Consider the following 22,052-nt stretch of genomic DNA (forward strand, 5'->3'; position numbering starts at 1 on the left):
GAACTCGCTCATTTTAGTAGTGGGTCTTCAGATGATTACCATCCAAGTTTTGATTTGGATAGTACAGAATGAGGGTAGATAATAATATTTATTAACATAAAATTTCATAAACTTCATTATAAAAGTATATAGTGAAATATTAGCAGTTGTACCAACGTACGAACATGGTTTTTACCTATCTACATTAGAATGAAGCAATATATCCCATCATTTTTGTATTGGAATTGTAAAAAAAATTAAAATCACATAGTTCACTTTGGCAAAAGAAAATCCAAATTGTCTGTCTTATGCATAGCGAATTTGTGTTTGAAAGTATTTTTTATGTATTATAACATAAAAAAGTAATGTTACTTTTAAAATATTTACGTATATAAAATATTAATAATTTTGTGTTTTACAGATGAAGAAAATACCAGAGATCAGGAAGAACGTCAAAACAAGAAAAGAAAATCTAGTCATATGAAGGGGAAAAAATGTTCGAAAGCAAAAAAGGGCAACTGGTAAAGAATATTTCAATACTTCAGGTACTGTAATACACTCTAAATATTTTAATGACTATTCCTGAAATTGCAAAATGAAATGCCAAAATAAGCTTACAGCACAGCAAAAAGAAAGTTTTTTTAATTTGTTTTATAATGAGTCAGCCTTGGGAAACTCAAACAAACATAATAAGTGGTGCTGTAAAATGTAGAGTGACAATAAGACGTTGTAAAAACACTGATATTAAAAAAAAACAGGAAATCGTGAATTTTATATCCTTTTTGAAAACGGAATATTAAAGTATGTAAAGAAATGTTTATGGAAATATTACAAATCAATAGTAGTAGAGTACGCTTTGCTTAAGAAAAAATGTAAAAATTTAAGTTATTTTAGAGGGAAAAAAGTGCCTCATAACAAAACTTTACCATCCACAATGGATTCAATAAAAAATCACATACAAAGTTTTCCTACCATAGTAAGTCATTAGTGTAGAACTTGTAACGAATTTATATTTTGCCTACCTCAGGGTAAGATCATGGGGGTAAAAAATTGGGGACAGAAACTATGGGGCGAAGATAGGGCAAGCAAAATAAATCGAAACGTATGCGAACGGCACTCAGGGGGTTGTTGGAGAGCTGAGGTCGTGGATAAGTAAATGGCAAGGGGGTTGAGATTGGGGCAACTACAAAATATGAAACCAAGGGGTTACTTACATAAATCTCCTGGGCAACTGGGTAAATAAAACAACAAGGACGGGCTTCTAGCTATTTTAAGGGAAGGACGCCGCTTCTAAGAATCCTAAACTTGCTGGATTTAGGAAAAATATCCTAAAATAAAAAACACATAAAGGGTTAGGAGATTTTCTAAATAAAAACAAACAAAATAGATCAGAGAAACAAATCAAACGTTTATTTTTGTCTCATACAAACAGTTATCAAACATATAAATGGCACAAAAAATATACTATATAAATAGTTGCCAAATACAGAATAAAAAAAACTTACATGTGTTCGTTTACAAACTCCAGGTGTTGCAGATACTACAAAAACATACAAATGTTACCGCACAGAGATTAACCTTTTTTTTAAAACAAACAAAACAAATAAATATCGAAAAAATAAAGCTAGCTGTCATATGTTAATATTAAATTAAAAAAAAAACAATTAAAATGACAGCTAAGTTAAACCATAAAATTTACAATTTATTATTTATTACAAAATCCCTTTAAATTTTAATGAAAGCAATTATTGTTTTAGCAAAAAAATGTCTGTCTTTACTTTAAAATTAATATACTGAATGTTACCTTATAATTCACATTTTTTACACTTAACTTTGAAACTTGCTAGACATCTATGGGAAAGCTACTTGGACAAGTTCTCAACGGGAAAGAAGGAAGACGATTTCTATAGCCTGGAACGAGGTTGGGACAAACAGGCGACAAACGAAGCTGGTGGCACACCCTATGTACTGTTTTAAAATTTTACCATGTTCTGTTATACTACACAAATCCTCTAACTATTCAAGTGGTTACTCTTTTATAAATCTGCCATATTACAGAGAGTAGATTTCCACTTTTTACCGGTCTTGAAATTTAACCCATTACACAAAATTACCGACTATGTTTAACTCGAGCTGCCTTATCAACCTGCCTGCTTCGTTGCTCTTCTCAACCTAACTTGAATTTCCCTCTTGACCTAAATCTAATACTGGTGTGGGCGACCCTTCTTACGTCCATAACATAAATTTCTTGTTTTTAAAACAGGCGATGTTACAATCAACTATGTTACAAAGCGACCCTCAAACAAACTACTTCCAAATATGAAGAAATAACACGTATTATATTGATTATTTTAACTTCGTAACACGATTTTTTCTTTGGGGGATTTAAATGTAAACAAATCGCTGTTCAGCGACAAAAAAAATCTTAAAATATTATAGTTAGAAATAACATGTACGAAATGGGGAATTTTAACTTCGTTGCAAACAAACAAATAGGGGCGTCTTTACAAATTTTTAACATATTAATATTTCGTAGTTAAAAAAAATTTAAAACGCTACAAACTCAATCTCAAAAAATACTTGGATTGTAATTTAAATTTGTCACTAATGTACAGACTCAGACTGTAAAGATGTTAATAGTTTAAGAGCGAACAAAATTCCAAGCCGATCGCTTTATGAAAAAGTGTTCAGACGTGATTTTAATCTTAGTTTTAAACCTCCACGAAAAGATATCTGTCAAACATGTGACAGGTTGATCATTGCAATAAAGGCAGCTAAGGAAAACAAAGATAAAGCAATGTTAAAGGCTCAGAAACTAAACTAGGAACTACACCACAGAAAAGTACAGTAAGCTCGCTCAGAACTAAATGAAGACGTAAAGATTAGTAAAGAAGGGAAAGCTACGGTAATTAGTTTTGATCTTCAGAAAATAATGTTTCTTCCTAAACTAACCACAGGAATTGTTTACTATAAGACGCAACTTTTATGCTACAATCTTGGTATACATAATTTCGAAAATGATGTCGGGATAATGCATGTTTGGGATGAGAGCACTGCCTCACGAGGTTCCCAGGAAATAGGATCATGTATTTTAAAATTCATAAATACCCATGATCATAAGGACATACTGATTGTTTGGTCCGACTCATGTGGCGGCCAAAACCGCAATATTAATATTGCCGCGTTATGGATGTACATAGTGCAGTGCCCTAATTTAAACCTAAAGGAAGCAGTTCATAAGTTTGCTGAGCCAAGACATTCATTTCTACAAAACGATAGCGATTTTGATGATATGGAAAAAAGTTAAAATATCGTCCTAAAATTTATGTGTTACACAATGGCATAACATAATTTCAAACTCAAGAGTTAAAAAGAAGAAATTTAAAGTAGTATGCACGGCTAAAGAGGATTTCAAGAGTATGGATGCATTAAAGCAATATCTGATAAATCGCAAAAAAGCCTCAGATGAACAAAAAGTAGAATGGTTAAAAATGAAACAAATGAAATTTACTCAAGACCATCCAGGAGTTATGGAATTCAAATACACACATAACAAAGAAACACAATTTTATTCAGTAAATCTAAATAAAAGATTGAAAGGCCGACCTGTAAACCTCGCTTCTTTAAACTTGAACATAATGGCAAGCAGAATGGGAGGCACAGATAGACAAGGCACAATGGACCAAAAAACTAATACCCAATCTGATAGAGTGGTACAAATGTAAGTTCAAACGAGTAAATTTTTATTTTATGCAGTTCCTGACCGGACATGGATCTTTCAGGTCTTACACGTATCGTATACGAAAAACCAGCGATGATAATTGTGTCATATGTAACGTAGAAGACGATGCGGAGCATTGTATCTCCAGGTGCAAGGTGTTTGCGTCGGAACAACATATAATGCGAACAAAGCTAGGAGAGATATTCTCTGACAACTTGATACGTGTCGCTATGGAAAGCAGAGAGAACTTTGAATTTGTTATAGACCAAGTAACAAAAATTATGAAGAGAAAGAAACTGAGACAGGATGAGAGTGATCTGGGGCAATGCACCTTCATTTAAAACTGGTTATCATTGTATATTATGTATGAATATGTAGATATGTGTATATGTGTATTTGTGTGTACGTAGGTGTGTATGTGTATGTACGTATGTATGTATGCACATATGTATGTAATAAACTTGTTTATTACTTATTTATTGTTACCTAGTATTACCTAATACCTAGTATTCTTATACCTTATTGTTTACTTGTATACCTATACATTCCATATACTCTTGACGAAGAATGGGTGGTTTTAGTTGGTAGGCAGGGCAACAGAAAGGCATCCGTTTGCAGGACCTCCTTTACACAGGGGGAAATGGGCTCAGATGTTTTCCTCTGCCCTAAATCTAACACACGCCGAGCAATGGTATGGTGTTTAGAACATTTCCACCCTCATCAAAAAAAAGCTTCTTTAAACTTAAGCATTCTTTACCTTAAGGACAAAAATTAAGTCAAGCAAAACTTAATGATATCAGATCCCTTTTGCAATTCGTACCACCATGCCACTACCAATTTTACAATAAACTTGAACAAAATGAAGTATTGGAAGATGACATGGAAGAAGAGAACGACAATAACAATGAAGAGGAAAATGAGATGAACAATGCGATCTAAATATTGCTATTATTATTTTTTTATTTTATTCTTATGTATTGTTAGTTCAATTTTAATGATGTGTTAATAAACCTGAAACAAACAAAACGAACGATTTCTTTATACTTCTTCACTGATAAAAGGGCCTTAAAAGTAAACAAAATCGTGTGCTGTTTCTAAAAAATTTAAAGAAATGTTCTCTTGAATAAGTCTTAGAACCTTTTATACTTTAAAAAGATTATAATATATTGTGTATATTTTATAACACCTGTATAACTGTAAACTGCAGTACTGAAAACTTTCAATTTCGGTTTTTGGTTCACTCTAGCATGAGACCATCCAATTTATTTCACGAATTTGCGGCTGTTTTGGATTATCGCTAGACACTCGACAGCCAATGGTCCACTCTACTGTACAGCATAAAAATTACGAAAGTAAATTTCTCTAGTAATGAAAATATGAAACAAGTAATTTCTAAATTGATTTAAAAAATCCTTTTATAATCTTTTTGACAGTATTAAAAAAAAGTTATTTACATTCAATCTTTTTGATATAATTCATGTGCACTGCACATTTTACGAGGAAATGTTTGTTTGCCTAAAAGTTTTAGCATGACTAAAAAGCATGACTTAAATGTTCTCATGTGATTGGTCAAGGTTGCCATGGAGCTGCCGATATGAGTAAGTATTTTCACGATGCACAAGCGTATTTTCGTCAAAAATGTCATCTGGCTTTTTACGTGTGCAGATACCAAAGCACCAAAGCAACTGCAGGAAATTAACACAGGCCTCATAACGCCATTCAGCCACTTGGATGATTTTAATGATTTGAGACATAAAGTTGACGAAGAGTACCTCCATATCTATAAAGAAGCAAAGGTTGTTCTCGAAGAAAATGGTCGTATACTGGTTATGCCACGAATCGTCGGCAGGCAGTTGTAGGCACTAGTGTTACTGCCAAGTTTTGTGACTGCAAATATATATATATATATATATATATATATATATATATATATATATATATATATATATTATTAGTTTAATAAAGCGATAGCGGCTTTCGCTAAAAGATTTTATCTTTTACACATTTCGCATAGCGCAGAGGATACAGAAAACGATATTATCATATCGTTTTCGTTCATGGCCGCCAAAGCAGGTGGCGCCTTTGTAAGCTAACTACTGTTGTAGTGAAGTTTTGGGAGACATTCGTTGGACTGAATTTGTATTAGCCCAAGTGTCTGATGAGGCTGGGATATGCCGAAAAGATCATAACGCTTTATTGATATCGATTCAAGCACGGGAAGTTTAACGAATTTGTCCTCCTAGGCCATATATTTGGCCATTTAATTTAATAAAGCGACAGCCGCTTTCGCTAAAAGATTTTATCTTTTACATATATATATATATATATATATATATATATATATATATATATATATATATATAGGGGATAGTATAGGGTATATATAGGGTAGTATAGGGTATAGTATAGGTATAGGGGATAGATTTAGGGATAGTATAAGATCACAAACTGTAGCGTCTGATCCAGAGTGGACGGCTACGAACAGCGTCTGATCCAGAATGGACGGCTGAATACACACTCACCAACACGTCTGGCCAGCGCGGTGTTTTAAGGCTAATAACCTCCCCAAAATGATGGCGAATTCTAAAACGATAGGAATAAGTCCCCAGGTGGGTAGATCATACAATATTGGCAAGTCCCACTCCTTTATAAAAAAGGACAGCTTCATGGAATCTGGGGGAAGCAAGAAATCGCTAAAAACAACAAACTTGAATATAGCAACACTCAATGTAAGGTCCTTAAACAGAGATGAAAAAATCTATGAGCTGGAAGAAGAAATAAAGGACCTAAAGTGGGACATACTTGGTCTCGCAGAGGTAAAAAGGAAAGGTGAGGAGCGCATAACATTGCAATCAGGTAACATCTTGTATTACAAAGGACACAAAGAACAAAGTCTAAACGGCGTAGGATTTCTGGTTTCTAAGAAACATGCTAATAAAATAGAACAATATGTGGGAATCTCAGAAAGAATTGCAATGATTGTGATGAATATAAACGAGAAAATCACCCTAAAAATCATTCAAGTGTACGCCCCAACTTCAACACACCCCGATGAAGAGATAGATGAGTTCTACGAGAAAATAATAGAAACCAACACGAACTATCACAGCACTTACACACTTATAATAGGAGATTTCAACGCTAAGATTGGACAACGACTAGAAGAAAGCGAAAACTATATTGGTGAATTCGGCTATGGTGTTAGAAATGAGAGAGGAGAAACCCTGGTTAACTTCCTACATAGCAACAAATATTTCGTAATGAACACATTTTATAAGAAAAAACCGCAAAGAAAGTGGACGTGGTTATCACCAGACGGAAAAACAAGGAACGAAATCGATTACATCATGTGTAACAAGAAAGGTATCGTAGAAGATGTAACAGTAATAAATAATGTCTCTCTGGGTAGTGATCACAGAATGGTTAGAGCTAAACTAAGGATTAAGTATAGCAAACGTAGAATTAACTTTAATAACACGATACAAATAGACACAGAAAAGCTAAAAGTCGATAAAGAAAAATATGCTAACAAATTAAAAACCGCCCAAGCACTGAATCTAGAACAACTCAGCGTTAATAAAATTAACTCAGTTATAACAAAAGAACTATTGAATGCTAGCTCAGAAGTAGCAACCCGCCATAACAACAAAAAATCCAAAATAAGTGCAGAATCGAAGAATATGCTGAAACAACGAAAAGAGCTCCTGTCACTAAACAAAAGAAATACCACAGAATACAAAGAACTTAATCGAGCCATACGAAAACAGATAAAAGACGATATTAAAAAACATCAACAAGAACATGTAGAAAGAGTGATAGAGAAAAATCAAAGTCTGAAATATACCAAACCGAAATTAGGAAAGAAAAATATTATAACTATGAAAAATCAACAAGGTCAACTAGAAACAAGCAAAGCTCAGATATCAAACATAGTTGAAAACTTCTATACTGAGTTATACCGCTCAAGAAACGATCCCCCCGACTCTTCAAAGCAAAATCTGAAAAGACAAATAACAAACGTAAATTCTGAAGTAATGCCCGAAATAAGCGAAGTAGAAATAGAAAATGCAATTAAAGAATTGAAAAGAAATAAAGCACCGGGTAGTGATGGAATTCTGGCAGAAATGTTGAAAGAAGGAGGAGAAGAAGTCATCAGGTACCTAAAAATACTTTTTAATAAATGCCTATTTGAAGGAAACATACCAAGGGAATGGAATACTGCTAACACAATATTAATACACAAAAAAGGGGACAATACAGATCTGAAAAATTATCGTCCAATATCACTACTATCACAACTTTATAAAACATTCACAAAAATAATTACAAATAGATTGACAACAAAGTTCGATGTATATCAACCAGTAGAGCAAGCCGGATTTAGAAAAGGATTTAGTACATGTGACCATCTTCACACACTAAAGGTCCTAATAGAAAAAGTTAACGAATACAATTTACCAATCTGTTTAGCATTTATAGACTACGAGAAAGCTTTTGACAGCATAGAATTATGGGCTATTGAGGAAGCACTGGTCAACAGCAGAATAGATTCTAGATATAGGATATTAATACATAATATATACCAATACGCTGAAATGGTAGTCACGATGGATAACGGAATGAAAACGAGGCCAATAAAAATCAACCGAGGAGTAAGACAGGGAGACACCATATCTCCAAAACTATTTACTGCCGCACTTGAAGATATCTTTAAATCACTAAATTGGGAAACGAAGGGACTGTCGATAAACGGAAAGTATTTAAACCATCTAAGATATGCAGATGACGTAGTACTAATAGCCGACAACTGGAAAGAACTGAAGACGATGATCGATGAGCTTCATACGGAATCCATAAAAAAAGGACTGAAAATGAATCTGAGTAAAACTAAGCTAATGTCGAATAAAGATGATCAACCGACGATAACCATCCAAGGAACAAAAGTGGAACATGTAGAAGAATACATATATCTGGGTCAGAATATCAAGGCAAACAAAGAAAACCAAACTACCGAAATAAGCAGACGAGTAAGAATGGGATGGGCCGCATTTGGAAAACTCTCATACATACTGAAAGACAAAAAGATACCCCAAAACCTTCGAACCAAAGTGTTCGATTCTTGTATCCTTCCCGCTCTCACTTACGGAGCTCAAACCTGGACATTCACAAAAAAGAACATGGACAAGATTCGAAAAACTCAGCGAGCCATGGAACGACAGATGCTTGGTATCTCACTAATAGATCGGCAAACGAACGAAGCAATCCGGAACAAAACAAAAATAAAGGACGCCGCGAAACAAGCAGCTAAATTAAAATGGAAATGGGCTGGACACAACGAACGTCTCGAAGATGGTAGATGGAACAAAGAAGTCGGAAACTGGCGACCGTACGATGCGAAGAGACCAAGAGGAAGACCTCAAATGCGCTGGAGCGACGATATCAAAAGAGTCGCAGGACCAATGTGGAAACGCCTAGCACACAACAGGGATGAATGGCGAGAAATGGGAGAGGCCTTTATTCGACAATTCGGATAGAAAAAAGGGCTAAAAAAATAGAAAAAAGGGCTAAAAAAAAAAAAAAAAATATATATATATATATATATATATATATATATATATATATATATATATATATATATATATATATATATATATCGCAAGTTTGTAAAATATGCATTTCCATAAATTTCATATAATAAACCTTATAAACATTATAAAACAGCCTAATCATTTTAATAGTAAGTATTGTACATATTGTAATAATAAGTATATATTTCTTAAAAAATGACCTTTTTCTAAGTTTATGTGTGATTTTTTCTACTCTCACATTTATCGCCTTTAAAGCTAGTAAATTCTGCAAGTTTGTAACTGAAAACTGCAGGAATAGCAAATTAAAAAGGCAGTATAAAGTGCTGATTGACAGTCTGACCACACCGCGTGCACAACTATCTATTTACAGAAACGGCAACTGTTAAACAACGTTTCTTGCGGTTAAAAGAAAGTAAATCATCATTATTTATCCATCGATGCTCTTCCGGTAGGCGAGTTTTAGTTCAATTAATAGTCACGGACTTAAAACCAACAATTCACAGTTCTAATTATCGATGAACGAAGAATGGCATTTTAAATAGTTAATTAAGAGATAACAAATTACGATTATTATTGTATAAATATTGTATTGTACAAATAGACCATCAGATAATAAGGACAATTAATGAAATTAACAAGAACAACAAGACCAGAGTTATAATGCCAACAGGGGAAACAGAATGCATAGAACTAAAAGGAGGAATCCGCCAAGGAGACTCGTTCAGCTCATTGTTATTCAATATGGTGATAAATCAAATAATTCACGAAGTAAGAAAACGACACGGATACCACATGGGAGCGCATAAAATCACAATACTATGTTATATCGATGATGCAGTACTAATTGCTGATAACGAAGATGACCTACAAAGGCAGCTCCACACCTTGAATATCACAGCAAACAAACTGAATATATGAGAATATCAGTAGAAAAAACTGAATGTATAATGATCAGTAAAGAGACGCATAGATGCAACCTAGAAATAGACGGCAAACTTGTAGAACAAGTAATGAAATTCAATTACCTAGGAGTAGAGAGCACTAGTGATAGGGATATAAGAACAGAGACCACAAGGCAAGCATCAAAAGCGGCAAGAGTAAGTGGTTGCCTCCGAGAAACAACAAATTAACAATATCGAAATGAAAGTATTAAGATCAATAGCGGGCATATCATTAAGAGCCAGACAAACTAACAGAAGTATATGCGAACAATGCAAAATTCAAAATATTAACAGGTGGATAAAAACAAAAAAAAAAAAAAAAACTGGAACGAACATCTATACCGAATGGGACCAGATATATTAGTAGATCTGTAAAAACAACAATCCGTACAGCAGAAGACCCGTTGGAAGGCCGCCAAAAAGGTGGAAAGATAATGTACAGTCAACAACGACTGAAACAGAATAAGAGGCAGACAAACAGGAGTAATCCTAGTCGCACAAAGAAGAAGAAGATTATTATTGTTACACTTTTTGAAAATAACTTTATTCAACACCAACTTGTTTACAATACTCGATAACATGGACAACTATAAACTTTAAAATACTACTCTCCTAAACTGGCAACATCTGATTTTATTTATTTTCTCATGTTTCAGACTTTATTAGACATTTTAGGAATTTTCGTTGGCATCTCGAAAATTTCAGTTCTTCAATACTTCTTCTTTTTCATCAATGGACTTTTTTTATATGGAATAAATCTCACGAAACTGCCATAACACTGCTCCCTCCTTTAAAGTTATTTGCCTCGAATACTTGGACTATCAGGGACCAATTGAAGCGAATCAGGTGGATCAGTTCCATGTATGGAGCTATTCTCTTGATATAAACTACCTTGGGATTACTTCTAGCTGAAAACTGGAAGCGGTAGACTAGACAGTTTATTTTTTGCAGGACGGTGTACGGACCTTCCCAGTTTCGTTGAAGTTTCGGACAAAACCCTTTCTTACGTGTAGAATTGTATAATCATACTGAGTCACCTCTTTCAAAAGTTGTATCAGTAGCATACATGTCGAGTCTGGCCTTGGCTTTATCAATTTGAAGCTTCAAACATTTACGAGGAAATTCGTAGACTTTTATAATATTAAAATATTACAAACAAATGACTAGTTATTTATATATTCAACAAGTTTTACCATATTTTTACATGAACGCGTCTGGCTATCAGAGTGGAGCCATATCCTCTTTTAATTTGTGGGCCGGGCGATGCCGGCTGGGTGGCTACGTTCATCATGTAACCAAACCCCCGCTATCCGAAAACCGGCCTCTTCCTGCTGGTCTGTTTCTCTCCGTTCCGATCTGGAAAGTAAAAAACCAGTATGATATCGAGCGAGAATCCACCATCCCCCCTGAGATTACTAGTGTCACCATGCCAAATCAAGGCTCGCAAAAAATTGTGGCAAAAAATAGAAAAATAGAAAAATATACGTAATAAATATTACAATCACAGACATAAAAAGACGAAACAAACATCTAGCTTATATAGTCATAGTATAAAACCCTAACTAGACAAGCGTAGATCCCTTGATAGTAAGAAGCTGGTACTTGTACTCGAAGTAAACATTTACGTAAGTCACTTATGCTAAGACCTCATAAAATGACTATGAATATGGATGCTACCTTGAATGGCCTTTGTAATAAAATTGCGGAAGTCGAACCTTGAAAGGTTAAAAATTCTCAGGATACGAGAATTCGACTGACACCATGTTCCGCGACCTCCCACGATTAAAGGTGCCATACAAATAGTCTTCCCAGGATATCAGGTTTGCATGGCCTGAAGGAATCCAGGTTCGGTGTATAGCGCCGTTTTATTGGCGGCGGCTGTACTTAGGGGTTCAGGACCCTCCCAGATGATCGCAACGTCAACGAGAATTGCCCGCTCACCCTGCTGCGCGACAAGGTCAGGGATCTTAAGAGTTCCGTCCTGACATATTATTCGCGGCTCTGTCTCGCATATCCGTCCTTTCTTTTCAGCTGCTTTTCGAAGATAGGTAACAAGCTAATCACGTCTCTTAATTCGGTGTGGGCGGCGGGGCACTTTTGAAGAACGTGACTAAGGCTCTCGTTACGTTCGCATAACTTTCGGCACCTACGCTCATGTGGTGAATTTAAAAGGATGCCTCCAGTTGATAGTAAATTTCCTCGCAGCTGTATTGCCTTGATGTAATCTCTCCCCGACCAGTAGGGCAGTGGATTGCTTATCCAGGCAGAGCTCTCGGAGTGTGAAGAATGTACTCGGTACCACCAGGATGATCAGTTTGACTTGAATGTACGCTCACAAATGCCGCTGACGTTGTCATCATCTTGTCTGAGCCCTCGGCAGCGTAGCCTCCGTATGTGAGTATCCATACCGGCCTGCGTGGCGAAGTTAGTACCACAGACGCAGATGACCATCTCGTTCGATGGTAGTGGAATTAGCTGGATGGGTAGGAAACAATAACTTACTCACCACTTAGAAATTTGCCTAAGCTTAGAAACCTAAGCTTCCAGGAAACTGGAAGGGTGTACAGTTTTGCAGGAGTTCGAAAACCCGAAAGGATAGCAACTGCATAGGTGTGCGGAATCAAGGGGCCTACAGGAACCGACCAGAGCTTGAATATGGCGCACACTTCCAATCGGGTACACCATGTACAATCAGCAATTACTATTCGTCAAATCAGAGTACGTGCTCTAAAAAGTGCTCGTATATCTGATCCAACGAATATGGATTCCCAGATCTACCATACCAACGTGGAGGTCTGTATTAGGACGATTTTTGTGGTAAAGGTGAAACACGACGTTTACCCAGAAGCAAATATAACTGAAGATCGCTCACAAGAGATTTGGAAGACTCAGGTCACGCAAAACACTTCAGCCAATTACGTTTGGCAAAAGACGGGAGCCACCACTTACCCCTGTAGGAGCCAATACCACTTTGTGTAGCCCTTAAGGCTCTGCAAAGTGTGTTGTATTGCGACTTCAAGTTCATTCTCAGGAGGTGGTGGAGTCCTTATTGCAGTTCATAAGAGCTTTAACAGTAAGATCTTTAACAGTTAACCAAACAATCGAACAATTTTTTGTCGTGGTGACTGAAGGTGCAAATCAGTTTATTACAGGGACAGCATATTTTCCACCAAAGTCTACATTTGAGAAATATTCCATATTTTGTGAAACCTTAGAACAAATAGCTGAAATTTATCCATCTGCATACTATTATCTGGCTGCTGACTTCAATTTACCAAACTATGAATGGTTTTTAAATGACATGTGCTCTACAACCATTCCTCTACCAGCTGTCACAGCATCTGAAGTTTAAGCCCTGCAGTTTGTGTCTGGTATGTGTGCATACCACAATTTGTTTCAGTCCAATATTATTGTGAATTCCACTGGTAATATTCTCGATTTGGTGCTGGTTGATGATGCTGATGTAACTGTGTTCATTGCAGATGAAGCTCCTTTGAGGGAGAGTATGCACCGCCCACCACTGGAATTTAAGATAAAGATGACCAAAAGGTGCCCCAATAATATTGGTTTCGTTAGTCATGGTTTATATAGGAAATTTAAGTCGGCTGACTATGTGAAAATAACTGATTTTTTATCACAGTTCTGTTTTGATAATTTATTTTTAGGAAAACCACTGAATCAAATTGTGAATATTCATTATGATATAGTTTACTTAGCTATAGAATTATTTATCCCTCTATAAAGGTATTCAAAACGTAGATTCCCTTCTTGATTCTCACCAGAGTTGAAGGACCTGATAGTTGAGAAAAAGAAAGCTAACAAAAAATATCTTTTATCTAAATCACTTTTTCTCAGCTGAGGGCCAACTGTAAATTGTTAAACGCTGAAGGCTACAGAAATCATATTTATTTAACAGAATTATCACTAGGAAATAATTTGAAGGGTTTTGGTCTTTTGTGAATTCACAAAGAGGAAAGCCTTCATTGCCCGCTGTGTTGAGTTATCGTGGTGTTGAATCCAGTCACGGACCAGATATTGTAAATCTTTTTGCAGAATATTTTTCTACAGTCTATTCCACTCAAATATGTGACATACCTAGTGATTTACCTTCACTTGGTCTTACTAACTTAACTGGTTTCAACATAACTATATCTGATATTTATTTAAAATTATCAGAACTGGATGTGAATACAGGTCCTGGTCCTGATTGATTGCCTCCCAGCTTTCTCAAGAATTGTTGTTTTATATTATCCAGACCTCTTTTTCACATTTTTAATCTATCCTTAAATAAAGGTGAATTTCCAGGATGCTGGAAAAATAGTTTTTTAACACCTATTTTTAAAGCGGGAGATAATTCATTGGTGAATAATTATAGGTCCATTAGTATAATTAGTCTAATACGTACCAAAGATATTTGAATGTTTTGTATGTGACTATCTTAACTCTTCACTTGAAAAACAGCTAGTAGAACAACAATTTGGATTTCGGAATAGCAGATCAACTGCATGTAATATACTAGTGTTTGTGGACTGCCTGAGGAAGGCCATGGAGTGGGGCTGTGGGATACATGCACTATACACTGATTTCCCCAATGCCTCTGATCGGGTCAACCATAATATTTTAATAGTTAAACTTAAAAAAATCGATGTTGATGAATCACTTCTTAGATGGCTGAGAACATACTTGATTGACCAAGTTCAGATGGTGCGTATCAGGGATTTTGTTTCCAGTGAGATTAAGGTTCATTCAGGAGTATCCCAGGGTTCTAATTTTTGATCTATGTTATTTAACATATTCATCAATGATATACATCACTGCTTCCAGCACAGTTAACCTATTATTTTTGAAGACGATCTAAAGTTCTACACAAATATCAATAATAGAGGATATTGTGTTAATCTTCAACACGATGAAGTAAGAAGGAAAGCTTCGTCCGCAACAAATACAGTATCTTCTGGAAGCGACAATAAATCGTTTTCGATGGCATGCTTCAGGGAACTATTGCTAAATACGCCACCATCCGATGCTCTTCCTTTTGACCCAATATCAATATAATGGAAGCAATAATCATGATCAACTGCAGCTAACAATATTATACTAAAGTGGTTTTTATAATTGAAATAATCGGATCCACTATTTGATGGAGCTTGTATATCTATATGTTTGCCGTCTATGGCACCTACACATCCTGGAAAATTTTATCTTGTATTAAAATCATGTTCTATAACTCGCCATTCTTCTTCAGTGTTTGGAATCTAAAAAAAACTTATAATTATCTTTCTTTGCAGAATAGTCCACGCCAAAATGAAGAGGAAGAATGTCAAATAGAATCTCAAACTCAAAATGAGGATACTGAAACATCTCAAGCCACTGAAAATTGTGATGAACTTAGCGAAGATACCCAACAAGAAGCGCCAGAAAAAACTCCACCATCTACTGCTATGGCAAAACCAACATCATCTGCTGCTATGCCAAAACAAACAACGGGAGGCTATAAACGAAAAATGTCGGCAATCACTCAAGCATTGGATAAACTCGACGATATTTCGATCAGAACAAAAACGGCACCTACTAAGAACAGCTTTGATATATTTGGTGAATATGTGGCAGCTACGCTTAAAAATTACCACCTCCGATGGCAGCAGAAGCTGAGAAGAATATTCATCACGTATTACATAAAATAAAAGTACAAACACTTCAACCTCCACCAAGTACACATCCCGTGTACATCAACCTGGAAACGTTAAGATTGGGAAGTTCGTCATCAACACTTTCAAATTACAATCAAAGCGACATTTCAGATATTTCTAGAAGTGATTCCAGCTTACATGAATTCCTATTATTTGACGAACAGTAGAATTAAATATTTGTTAACAATAAAAGAGATGCGTTTTTATACGTACTTAGTGTAATTTACTTACTTTAATATACTCCTCTAACGCATTATAAATTGCTTCGCAAACTTGAGTAAAAAATTTACTTATAGAACTTTTGGGAACTCTAAACATATATTGTAAGCTTCCAAAGCTATCACCAGTTGCAAAGAACCGTAAAACTATTTTCAGTTTTAACCTTGCTGAAATACTTTTTCAGCAAAGGGAACTTTTTTCAATCGCAGGTGCTACTTTTTCTAGCAAATATTCAAATTGATTTCCATCCATTCTTAAAAAATTTCTGTAACTTGTTCGATCTTCAGTTCTTAATTCACGACATATTGTAGTAGATGCTCCAAATGTATCGCGTCTTTGTATCCAGTTACGTACGCAGACTTTACGGTTTTTCTATTGTATGAGTTTTCTAAGTTCTAGACCTATTATTTCACAAACCACTAAAGTTGCTTCCATTTCACTCATGGTGTTTAGTAGCAGTAGCGCACCTAGAATTTGCCTCTGGGGGGGGGGGTTTTGGTTGGTCACCAAAATTTTTTTTATGATGTTACCTCCATTTTGAGTCCTTAAAATGTGTAAGTAACAGTGTCGGAATAGGGTCCTGGGGGGGCTTTAACCCCCAAAACTCCCCCCTCGGTGCGCCACTGTTTAGTAGCTCGAATTCGACACACTGTTGAAATTCAAATAAAATGTCAACTGTTCTCGAATTCGAAGAACTGTTTCAGTACTCGGTGGCAATCGTATTCCAGCTAATCGAATACAAACTCGTTTAAATGTCAAAGCAGCTTTATATTAAATAGTACTGTTGCGTTCTGCACATACGATGACCTCAATATAATAATAATTGGGGTCATTAGAAAGAGGAAAGAATATGTTATGTTCAATCTAGAACTCGCTGGTTTCCCCCTTTTGCATTGGGTATGTATATTCCTCTAGAAAAATAATAAACGAGTAGAATATCAACTCTATTTGAAAAAAGAAATAAAATCAAACATAAATATACATAAACAAACATACAATTATATGCCGATATTAGCCTTTAAAGAGTAAAAAATACGCGCACATACAATAATATATACAATCATATAATTAATCCGTGGTAAAATGAACAAACCTTGTTGATAAAAGGTATATAAAATGGAATCAGACATAACGTATATGAATTATATTGAACGTAATACAAATATTAATAAACTTAATTCAAAAGTATAATCGGTAATAAAATAAACATTAAATTAATAATGAAATTAATACAATTAGTAAACTCATCACGTAAACGCTGTGATATACATACAAAAAAAAAAGAATAGTGAAATTATTACAATCTAATAAATATAATGTTTAACCAAACGTAAAATATTCTCAAACGTTAAAATATTCAACACGCTATATAATCTGAAATATAGTGTAGCAAAAATAATTTCAATTTGCCAAATAATTGAATAATAATGTAACAATTCTACACAGCACCGATGTAATGGTTTATATAAGTTGTACTTTATCCCGTGAAACGGCTTTAGCCACGAATGGATTGCGAACCCTCTGGTTCGGTGAAATTCAGGAATCAAAACTACCTTTTTTCACAAGACTCAAGCGAAGTCCCCTAGGAAGCGCTGCCCTTAACCCATGCTCATCTGTGTTGGTTGGAAGATAAAACTCGACTGTCCCTTTTTGCACATGGAACTCGTCTTTTATCTCAAACTGACGTCTTTGTTATTTTGCAGATGGCTCGTCTTGTAAGGTGTAGTTTTTAAAACAGTTGTATTTTTGTACACGGAATCTTGTTTAAATATACTACGGGGAAAATCAAAACTAACAAAAAGTCTGTTAAATATCTAACAAGATTTATATAAAGTTGCGAAACTGCAACAAGTACACGTTGTTTTTATTGACTTAACCTCACTTTTGATTTTTTTAGACGGATTCAACAATATTTATAATACTTACTGTCTTTACGCAATTTATCTTTATTGTAAGATTAGCAGCGCTATATTTTATATTGTGTGTAAGAATATTAAAATATTTAGTAGTTTTTAAATATTTATTAAAAACCATATTCTTGCAAATATATTGACAAATATAAAGTGTGTATCGGATGACACTCTGCCAATTATGGGGAGTAACACAGTGTTGCCAACTATCAATAAACAAGAACAAAAGTACAAAAAATGATACAACAAATTACTACACTAAAATGGTACTGGACAGGACATGTTGCGAAATTTAAAGACGACAGGTGGTAATTAAGAATAAAACATTAAAGACCCTGCACAGAAAAGAGAAGTAGAAAGACTTTAGATAAGAACAGCTTCAGATAGAGCTCAGTTAAGTAATTTAATGGAGTCCTATGTCCAGCAGTGAACTCACCAGGTTGAGAGCTGATGATCGGCATGTAAGTTAAAAATAAAGTAAATTGCAAAGCGATCTTTCAACTAATTATATCGTTTATTTACACTGTTATTTCACAAAATATATTTCAATAATTAAGTCTTCAAACCAACAAATACCTTGCAATTCGTTCCGTAGACTATAAATCATTATTATTAAAATATACCAATGTGAAAGTAATGAAAATTACTATTATTAAATAACGAATTTAGAATCAAATTAAAATTTTCCAAATGCCTAATAAGCTCAAAATTATTTTAATTAAACTTCGTAGGCATGTCTCAATTATGCAGTAAACATATTTTATGAAATTTATTTTATTTTACATTTTTATGACCTACCCACAGTTTTTCGAGTGTTGTACCATAAACTCGAAACGGAAATGGTCAAAATCGTTTAAATTTGTCGTTAAATTATTTATACAAGGTATAAAATATCAGAATAATTTTTTCCCGGCCATCTTACGACAATTTTAACGTTTATCAAAAGAATTGTTAGAAAAACTCGGTATTTCTTTATAAGAAACTGGTTTTAGACCAAAGAAAATATTCAATCTACAATGTTACGATGAAATTACTTATTAAGAAAAGCTGTCGGATGTTTTTCTTCTTTTGGTCTTATATATATATATATATATATATATATATATATATATATATATATATATATATATATATATATATATATCTTTACGGAATATGACCGTTTAATTTAATATAAAAAAAGTGCACTCGTAAGCGAATGGGATGTTTTCGGTCAATTTGGACATAAAAAAGATAAGAGTTGTGCTACTTTATCTATTTATTGAAGACGTTTCGCCCACTGTTCAATGAGCATCATCAGTTCATCTAAAAGAGTGTTATTAGCGATACATCTAATATGAAAAACAATTAAGTAAATGATCTTACCTTTAAAAGATCTGTAGCATTAAAATGAGATTGAAGGAAAAGTTTTGTAGATGCCAACATAAATGTTATGATATAATAAAAGAAGTTGAAGAAGAAACCAATAATTAAAAGTAGAATACGGAAGAATCAATTTTGTAGTATTAGTGCATGGTAAATTTGGCTTAAGTTGCTGATATCAGTTCTCTTATTTAATGCATTAGGTTGTTTCAAAATATGACACATCTCCATAAACTGTCTCTTATTAAGGTTATTAAGAACATGCAATCAACACCAAACATACTGTGAATTTTGATGATGTTAGAATTCTCTGTAGAGAACGTAACCTTAATAAGAGACAGTTTATGGAGATGTGTCATATTTTGAAACAACCTAATGCATTAAATAAGAGAACTGATATCAGCAACTTAAGCCAAATTTACCATGCACTAATACTACAAAATTGATTCTTCCGTATTTTACTTTTAATTATTGGTTTCTTCTTCAACTTCTTTTATTATATCATAACATTTATGTTGGCATCTACAAAACTTTTCCTTCAATCTCACCAGCTGATTGTCAGTTCTGACATTCGAACTTTCAAATACTTCATTTTGCATGATATGATCATAATAGTCAAGAACCCTAGCTGTGCCGTTGTTAATATAACGTTTCAAAATTGACAATTACATTTTTTGATAGATTTTATAATCAATCAATGTATTCAAAATTTAAATTAAAAAATTATTATAAAATTACTTAGATTGGGAATCTTCCGGCGTTCTGTGTTTATGTGTTTTTTGCTGATGTATTTAGTAGATTAATTTTTGATGTTTCTTCACAATAATAACATTTTAATGCTACAGATCTTTTAAAGATAAGATCATTTACTTAATTGTTTTTCATATTAGATGTATCGCTAATAACACTCTTTTAGATGAACTGATGATGCTCATTGAACAGTGGGCGAAACGTCTTCAATAAATAGATAAAGTAGCGCAACTCTTGTCTTTTTTATCTCCAAATTGACCGAAAACATCCCATTCACTTACGAGTGCACTTTATATATATATATGTATATATATATATATATATATATATATATATATATATATATATATATATATATATATATAACTGTTTTGGATGGGTTGGAGTCAATAAAAGAGTCAATATATCGATTTATATATATATATATATATATATATATATATATATATATATATATATATATATATATATATATATAAATAAGTTCGAATTATCGGGTAAAGTGGTCTGTAATGAAAATCTTTCGTTTTTCTAAATTACTCAATATTTCGCCATTTATTTAACAGCTTCTTCAGGAGTAAACTAAAACAATTTGAACATTACAAAAAATGGCGTACAAATACATTTTAAAACACTTACAGAATTTAAAAGATTTCGCAAATAAAAAATAACATTGAAGTATTTGAAATATTGAATGTCAAGATTAAATTGTCTTAAGCACGTTCGTTACAGCTATACGATAAAAAATTAAAATTATTTCAAATGTAAAAATAAAAATAACAATAAAACAAAAGTTAGAAGAATAATATTTCTTTTCTTTAAAGATTTAAGAAATTTGACATCATTAAACGACTTAAAGAATTAATGTGCTAAATATTCAACGTAGTATGGTTTTTGCTTTTTGCGAGTACTACCAATGTATTCAGCAGGTACATTAATAATTTTATTTCGAAGTTTGTTTTCGATGGAGGCATGCATAGAATCTACCTCCATCTATGTGTGACCTACTTCAAGGTACTTCTGTTCAATAACGATGTTCCTGGTCATCGCCACATTTATCAAAGAATTTGAGGCCGTAAGGTTTCGATTTTAAGCTGCGCATCTGTCGCTGTAAATCACTACTTTTTTGTCTGTGGTGTCCAAGATTTGTGTAGAACTTTATCTATAAGAAAGTATGAAATGACAGAAGCAAATTGTTCAGCGGAAACTCTACCTTCTGTCTTATTCCATAAAAAGCAGTATGCTTGCTTAGTTTTTAAATCCAATGCATAAAAATTATGCACATTACGTTTAGATTTGTAATACAGTGATACTTTAGATTTTGGCGCTGTAGCAGAGCCTGAACATTCACTGAAAATACGTAATCTTCTCAGTTTTTGTGCTTTTATTTTTCAGCACGAGCCTGCTCTTTTCTTATTGTGGGTTTCTTGTATTCATCTTCAGATACAAAACCCAATTTATATGACGTGCATTTTTCGCAAGCGTCTTTTTAAGGATGAAATAATGATATGTTTTCCGTATCCAAAGTGTTAAATAAATTAAATTTTGCCACCCATACAGGCAATACGTTGTTTGTAGAACACCAGTCCGAAACATAATAATCATAAAGCGACTGTTTTGATAACAACCGTATGGGCACGATTCCACGTTTAAACTACTTTCTAACGGTTGGCGCAACACGGAGTTACTTTTAAATCTGATCCTTGGTTTAGTACCCCAGTTTTTACTGTAATTGGAGGTTGCGTATTGGTATCTCTCCCTATTGTTATCTTTTTCTCTTGATCTATATAGCTCTGTGTAGACTCTTCGACTATTGTTAATATTTCACCTTTGTTCGTAGTTTTTTCTCCAGATCTTATTATTAGTTTAGTATTATTATTAGTATTAGTCTA

General features: G+C 33.9%; 1 protein-coding gene across 1 annotated transcript; it reads left to right on the top strand.

Annotated features, from left to right (window-relative positions):
• The first annotated feature begins 473 nt into the window (after positions 1–473).
• LOC140446247 (uncharacterized) lies at positions 474–16,026 on the top strand. Its single transcript, XM_072538786.1, has 2 exons — positions 474–524; positions 15,518–16,026. Exons 1-2 carry the CDS (start codon positions 474–476, stop codon positions 15,911–15,913), a joined length of 447 nt encoding a protein of 148 aa, XP_072394887.1. The 3' UTR covers positions 15,914–16,026.
• Positions 16,027–22,052: the final 6,026 nt, after the last annotated feature.

The sequence above is a fragment of the Diabrotica undecimpunctata genome, chromosome 7, assembly GCF_040954645.1.
Source record: "Diabrotica undecimpunctata isolate CICGRU chromosome 7, icDiaUnde3, whole genome shotgun sequence".
Lineage (NCBI taxonomy): Eukaryota > Metazoa > Arthropoda > Insecta > Coleoptera > Chrysomelidae > Diabrotica > Diabrotica undecimpunctata.